Source organism: Galendromus occidentalis, unplaced genomic scaffold (assembly GCF_000255335.2).
Source record: "Galendromus occidentalis unplaced genomic scaffold, Mocc_1.1 scf7180000075980, whole genome shotgun sequence".
NCBI lineage: Eukaryota > Metazoa > Arthropoda > Arachnida > Mesostigmata > Phytoseiidae > Galendromus > Galendromus occidentalis.
In genome coordinates this window covers 1-7,452 of record NW_003803970.1, presented here as the reverse complement: position 1 = coordinate 7,452, position 7,452 = coordinate 1, and the positions used below count along the sequence as shown (strand labels likewise).

The window sequence follows — 7,452 nt, the reverse complement described above, 5'->3', positions numbered from 1 at the left end:
ACAATTTCACACCTAAATAGCTGCATAGCAACTTCTAAAAAATCAATTTAAAAATTTAAAATTGAACATTCCTCGGCCGATGCGTGACAAGAGGCGATTTCTTTCTATGGACCCCATGAGAACCGGTCTAGCTCCGGAAATACTGCTCGGATCGCCTCGGAACTTAGTGCGTTGGGTTCCTGAGATAATTTCACACCTAAATATCTGCATAACAACTTCTAAAAATTAATTTAAAAATTTGAAAGCTGAGCATTCTTCGGCCGATGCGTGACAAAAGGCGATTTTTTCTATGGACCCCATGAGAACCGGCTTAGCTCCGGAAACATTGCTCGGTCGCCTCGGGACTTGTTGCCTTGGATTCCTGAGACAATTTCACACCTAAATAGCTGCATAGCAACTTCTAAAAATTAATTTAAAAATTAAAAATTGAACATTCTTCGGCCGATGCGTGACAAGAGGCGATTTTTTTCTATGGACCCCCATGAGAACCGGTCTAGCTCCGGAAATATTGCTCGGATCACCTCGGAACTTAGTGTGTATGATTCCTGAGACAAGATCACACCTTAATAGCTGCATAGCAACTTCTAGAAATTAATTTAAAACTTAAAAATTGATCATTCTTCGTCCGATGCGTGACAAGAGGCGATTTTTCTCTATGGACCCCATGAGAAGCGGTCTAGCTCCGGAAATATTGCTCGGATCGCCTCGGGAGTTAGTGCGTTGGATTCCTGAGACAATTTCACACCTCAGCTGCATAACAACTTCTAAAAATCAATTTCAAAATTGAAAATTGAACATTCTTCGGCCGATGTGTGACAAGGCAAAATCAGCACATCATGCGAAGTAATCGTGATAAAAAGTAGACTTATCCAGAGCAACAGTATCCCGCCGTTGCTCGATGAAATAGTTAAATCGAACTTTGAGGGAATCGGGTATCAGGTGCATGGGAAAACGAAGCCCATTCTATTTTCCCCGAGATCGATCACGAGACGGGGAAGCGGGAAGTCAGTGTCACTCTTCCCCCTTTGTAAACGGCGTGCTCAGTGAGTCCGTCACGCTGAAGGGTGCAGAGAGTTGTTGTCGACTCTGGAGGACTAGATAATAACGTTGTTTTCAAACATGGTAGACGGACCGATCGCGAGAGTCCCGAGCTCAGCGGCGAAGCAGAAGGCGAGTAGGCATATAATTCAATTTGTAGACACTTTATTCGGGATAAAGGATGGAGCATGGATGCGCCTGGAGACGCGCCACGCGAATAAGTTATTCACATAATTAGTTTGTGCGATGAGCCTGGACTTGATGGTGACTCCGGAACGTAGACGGTTCGGACGAACAGTGAAGAATAGGTCCCGCAGTGGGGATGACATGATTCTCTTCAGGGCACGGTCGTCAGCACTGTGGTGGAGGTCCTCGATGGAAGGGAGCAGTTTGGAGATCGACTCTCGGCTAACCCGGCATCTTGCAGCGACTAGTCTGATGAAGCGCCGGCGGACGCCCTCGAGTCTGACCCAGTCACCGCGAAGGGGGGGAGACCACACGGTCGAACAGTAGGTGAGCCTTGGCTCAACGAGCGAGCGAAAGAGCTTCGTGTAGTGAGACGGTCTGCGGATGGCAAACGTACGAGGGATAAGGTTGCAAATGACCGACGAGGAGCGGACGACTCGATCAACGTGTTCGCGGAACCGATGATCGCGGGGGATGAGCACCCCGAGGTCACGAAATACCTCTACCTCTGGGATAGGGGAGTTGTGCATGGTATAAATAGTGCCTTCGGATCTTGACTTGAGTACCGCGCGTTTGCGGACAGAGACCTCCATGCGGTGGCGGTCTAACCAAGACATGACTCCATCAACGGCCTGCTGTAGTGATTCACGAGAGCCATCATCACCGATTTCTACGTAAAGCTTCAGGTCGTCGGCGAAGAGTTTGTGTGAAACCTCAGGAGGGAAGAAGTTCCTGATGTCAAGGATAAACACCGTCCACAGGATCGGTCCAAGGACAGAGCCTTGTGGGACGCCGGAGGGACAGGGGGCCGGTCTTGAGAAAGATTCGCCTATCCGAATAACGAACAGGCGGTCTGAGAGGTAGTCCGCGATCCAGTCGACGACACTTGCGCGGACCCCGAGAGCTCTGAGCTCGGCAAGGAGTGCTGAGTGGCCCACCCTGTCAAATGCCTCGGAGTAATCCAAGTAGACAACATGGATGGCCTTGTCGCGGCAGTCCGCCATGCCCCAATCCTGAATGAACTTATGCAGTTGAGACTCCGTGGACCTCCCCTTGCAGAACCCATGTTGGTGGGGATCGAGCCTGCCAGTAGACGCGAGGAAGTCAACGATGTATTTTGCGATGATCTTCTCCATCAATACGCAAAATAGGCAGGAAAGCTCGAGATATTCGGGAGGAGAAGTTGCCCGGCAAGAAGGGGAGGATCTCGGACGACCGTGTTGTCAATGGTGCGTGCACATTAAATGAAGAGAAAACAAGTCCAGTCTCCAGTATGCGGCTACGGCCGGCATCAGCGTTTTTACTGACTGCTTTATTGTAAACACAGCATTCGTCTGATTTCTAAAGGTCTCCTCGAGGGACCTTCTGGAAGAGTCGCGGGCGTTGGTAACAATCTCCCGGGGTTAGCCGTTTTCGGATGACCTATTAGTGCTCGCGACTTTAGACATCATAGTATAATTCATAACAACTCTATCAGAGTATAACAAAGGTATAACTTCACATATTGCTTCCCAAGTATGTTGATTGACATGGGTAGATAACATTCGAGTATCGATACAGATCAGGTACTGATTCAGATCAGCCTGTAGATATGTTGCAACGCTCTTGTTAGAATCCCATTCTGCGTCTTGACTCTGCATGATCTTACAACCTTGTCCTTGCCCGGTGGGAGTTCAACCACTCTGCCTAACCTCCATCGAGCACGTTCTAATTTCGGTTCATGTATCAAAACGATGTCATCGAGGGCGAGCGGCGAGCTGTCTCGAACGCGTCCCTTTTCATGGGCAGATCTCAACATTAAAAAATATTCATTCCTCCATCTCATCCAGAAATCGTTTAGCAACTTTTCTCGAATACGCCAAAATCTTGTCAGTCTGTCGTCTTTTTCGCCCTTGGACTTTACGGAGCCCTTGGGGAGACTGAGTGAGTTTGCACCGGTGATGAAATGAGCAGGTGTCAGCGCTTCCGGAAGGGAGGGATTGTCTGGTAAGACGGTTAGAGGTCTCGAATTTATAATTGCTTCAATTTCCTTGATCGCTGTCATGAAACCGAATAGAGAGAGCACAGCCCCGTTGAGCGTCTTGCGCATGCAATCTTTAGTCACCCGAACCAATCTTTCAAACTGTCCTCCCCACCACGCTGCTCGGGGAACATTAAAGGACCACTGGAAGCCTCGAACGTTCATGAACTCCTGGACCTGAGCTGACCGAAGGTTTTCCCAGAGGCATCTCAAACCCCTCGCCGAGCGCACGAAATTGGAACCATTGTCTGAGATTATTCTGGCCGGCAAACCGCGCGTGGCAACGAATCGTTTCAGAGCCTGCAGGAATGCCTCGGCTGAATAGTCTTCAACGACCTCAAAGTGGACACCTCGAGTAACAGAACATGTGAAAAGACAGATCCACACTTTCCCACTGCGGATTTCGAAGGGGCCAAGGTAATCGATCCCAACGTTCCTGAACACCCCACCCGATTCTGTTCGGGGGGCCGGTAGTGGAGCCTGCGGAGCCCCGGACGGTTTGGCCGTATACCTTTTGCATCTCACGCAACGACCGATTACTTTTTTGACCTGGCGCCTAGCTTGGAGAATCCAAAATTCCTGTCGGAGATTCGCCAGAACCATGTCAGTACGAAGGTGAGAAAGTTGGTTTTCGTGGAGATCTCGTATCACCAGCGTCGTGAACCAGTCTTCCGACAGCACGATTGGGTGTTTCAACGCCTCATCTCCCTCGAAGTTCTCCAATCTTCCCCCCAGACGTAACAAGTCGGCAGAATCGAAATACGCACCAAGGCTAGTGAGCGCCTGACTCTCCGCGACACTCCGACTCAAGGCTACCTCCCGGAAGCAACGCTGTTGCGCCTCCCGTGTAAGGTGTTGCTTCGCCAATTTGAGCTCGAGTGCCGTTATCGGCCGGCGCGTTATGGAGTCTGACGGAACACCTTTGCCGAACAATTTGACTTTCTGAGAAGCCAATTCTTTGGACTTCCTTGTCCTGGCATTTTTTTGATACCAGCGGAGCTGGAAGATCGCTATAGCTCGAAAAATCGTCGCCGTTACCCTGATCGCTCTTCTTAGCGTGGAGTATCTTTCGATTGGAATGACCGAATTCTTTTCCTTGACCTCGACCTGAGTTGCCGTTGCAACAAACACTTCTACCTCTGTGGAATGGACTTCGGGATAGATTTCTGATTTTAGAAAAGCGGGTCCGTTGAGCCAGGACGGTTCCTTGAGTAGTTTCTCCATTGACATGCCGCGTGACGGATAGTCTGCCGGATTCTCGACTCCGGGGACATGCCGCCATTCCAACGGTTTTGTCAACTTGGAAATCTCAATTAGCCTGTTCCGAACGAACACCTCATACTTCAATGGACAGTCTCTTCTGATCCAATAGTAGACATTCATAGAGTCCGTCCAGTAGAACGTCTCACAACTTAGATTCAGGAACTTTTTTATGGATGCTGCCAGCCGCGCCGCACACATAGCCGCCACAAGCTCCTTCTTTGGAATCGTTAGAGAGCTTAGAGATTTGAGAGGCGTCATTCGAGCCTTCGAAGCTACGAGCACGACAGCGCGCTCATCCGAGTTTGGATTCCACGACTTGAGATAGACTACGGCGGCGTACGCCGAATCGCTCGCGTCGGCGAATGTGTGCAGCTCCAGTTTCACAGCTCTGAATCCCTTCGTGAAACACCTTGGAATTTGGAACCTACTGATGAATGGAAGCTGATCACACCACTTTTTCCAACCGTCGAGAATTTCGCCTTGAAAGGCTTTATCGAGACCCAGTTTTTGGAGATGAACCTTCTGAATCAACAATTTTATCTGCATCACGAAAGGTGAAAGGAAGCCTGTCGGATCATACAACCTTGCGGCCGCACCCAGCAGTGTTCGCTTCGTTGGTTTGGCGGCGGCGACGAACTCGATCAAGTTTGCGGGATCGAATGTCAGAGCGTCGGTTTCGTTGTTCCAAACAACACCGAGCACTTTTTCTGGCATCTGCGACCCGAGAATGACCTGTGAGTTGTCATCGCAGCTTTCCTCCGAAAAACGCCATTTTCGCATTACCATGGCAGCCTTACCAAGAATGTAGGAGATATCGGACTGGATTTCCCTCGCTTCTTCAATGGAGTCAGCCCCCGTTACGAGGTCGTCCATGTAGAGGTCCTCCATCAATGCCTTGGATGCTCCCGGGTGGGAGTTTTGGAAATTGTTTGCATGCATTCGGATAACTGAGATGACGTTGAACTGAGCGTCCTTGACGCCAAAACAGTTTCGATTCATGCGGTACACTTTGAGATTCGAAGCGTCTCCGTTTCTGGACCACAGGAAACACTGGAAATTTCTCATCTCCGGTTTTACGCCGATCGTGAGGTACGCCTTCGTGATATCACCGACGAACGCGATCTCACGGACTCTAAACTTGGACAACATTTCGACAGAAGTTGGAAGCAAATTTGGAACCTCGAGAATGACATCGTTGAGGGAGAGTTGACCTTTCATCTTTGACGACGCATTGAATACCGGTCGGACCTTGTAGGATACCTTGGATTCATTGACCACCGGGAAGTGTGGCATGAAATACCTAGGTTTTTCCCCCAGGGGCACCGGCTCGGCGTAACCAGAATCGAAAAACACATTCATCTGTTTGATGTACTCTTCTCGGAGACTCGGCTTTTGATCCAATGATTTCAGCAGCTTGTGAGCTTGTTGCTTCGCTGCTGGGAAGTTATCTGTGAGATACTCAAGTTTTCTTGAGTCCAGGTTGAGAATCGTGCTGTACATTCCGTCCTTAAATTCAACGGTTTTTAGAAAGTCTTGAATGAAAGTCTCCGAGATTTTTCCATCAACAGTGTGCTCCTCCGGTAGGATTCCGATGTGCTCGAGTTCCCAAAACTTTTCAATGTTTACGGGGAAAGCTGCCCCTGAATCGGAGGCAGGCTTGTTTTCGCTCACTGGAACTTGTCCGAAGATTGTGTCGAGATAGGACACGCTCTCCGTGAGCTTTTTGAAGCCACCTTTGATAATTTGAACCATATCGCTGAAGCTGAATAGAATTCCGAGCTTCCTCGGACCCTTTGGATGATCGGATGGATTTTGGAGGCGAGCGCGAATCTCCCCGGACAGCGGCTTCGGTTCTAAATTTGATATTTCCGGTACAACCAGCGCAGTGAACTGCAGCGCTCGATTGTCGCTCGTCAGAACTCCGAACCGAACGATTCTGCATTCGCTCGACTGTGAGACTTGCTCTCCGAATCTGTGCAACAGAAATTTGTCTGAACCGACTACCTCTAGGTTGAGGAGCTCTGCGTACTCTTCTGTAATGAAAGTTGTATTCGCACCGCTGTCCAACAAGAATCGCACTCGCTGAGAACCGTCCGGACCAAGGAGCATTAGGTGGCCGACTGCTGCCAACGTTTCAGCCTGGTTGCTCTGAGCGACAACTGCTGACCTCACGTTGGCACACAACGAACCATGATGGTCTCCCTTGCATTTAATGCACTGTATTTGTGAGGAACATTTATCTTCTAAATGCCCGCTTCTGAGACACTTCGAGCAGAAGCCGGCTCTCGCGAGCTTTTGTTTCTTCAGTTCGATTGATAACTCAGCTTTGCACTTCGCGGGGACATGAGGCTCCTTGCAATATGGACATGCAAACTTGGACTTTGAGGAGGGCGGATTGGCAGGGGTTTCCTTTGGTTTGCTTACTTTCGACTCTGGGGCTGACTCGTCTCTTGATCGAAAGCCTGACTCCGACCTACTCCTCCACGCCACCTTTCCGAATATTGCACCGTATTGATCTCCTGTTTCGGTTTCTTTCTTAAGAAAATTTCGCAACGTATCTAATCGCGTCTGGAAAAGCTCTGCGAGCTTGACAGTTTCAAGGTCTGTCTCTCTGAGGACATCTTCAACCTCATCGGCTGTTTTCTGTGGTTCGATTTTCTCTATGAAACGATGCGCAAGTCGGTCTGGCAACTTTCGGAGCAGGATCGGATAAAGAAACACAGCAAAGTGGATTGATTTCAATTGCATGGTTTTGAGAGATAGTATGAACCCATTAACTTTATCAAGGTGCGCCCTCAACTGTTTGTTGTCTGCGAACTTGTTAAGTTTTGGCAATTCGAGTAGTTGCGTGAAGATTTCTATTGCGATGGTCTCAACGTTTCCGTATCGGACGAAAAGATAATTCAGAGTTCTAATGTAATTAGCTCCCGTCGATGGAGTACCCT

The 7,452-nt window shown here is 49.2% G+C and overlaps 1 protein-coding gene across 1 annotated transcript; it reads right to left on the bottom strand.

Annotated features, from left to right (window-relative positions):
* Positions 1-2,797: 2,797 nt before the first annotated feature.
* Positions 2,798-7,255, bottom strand: LOC100904978 (uncharacterized). The gene has a single exon (XM_003738423.1). The coding sequence runs from the start codon at positions 7,253-7,255 to the stop codon at positions 2,798-2,800; it is 4,458 nt and encodes a 1,485-aa protein (XP_003738471.1).
* Between the last annotated feature and the right edge of the window lie 197 nt (positions 7,256-7,452).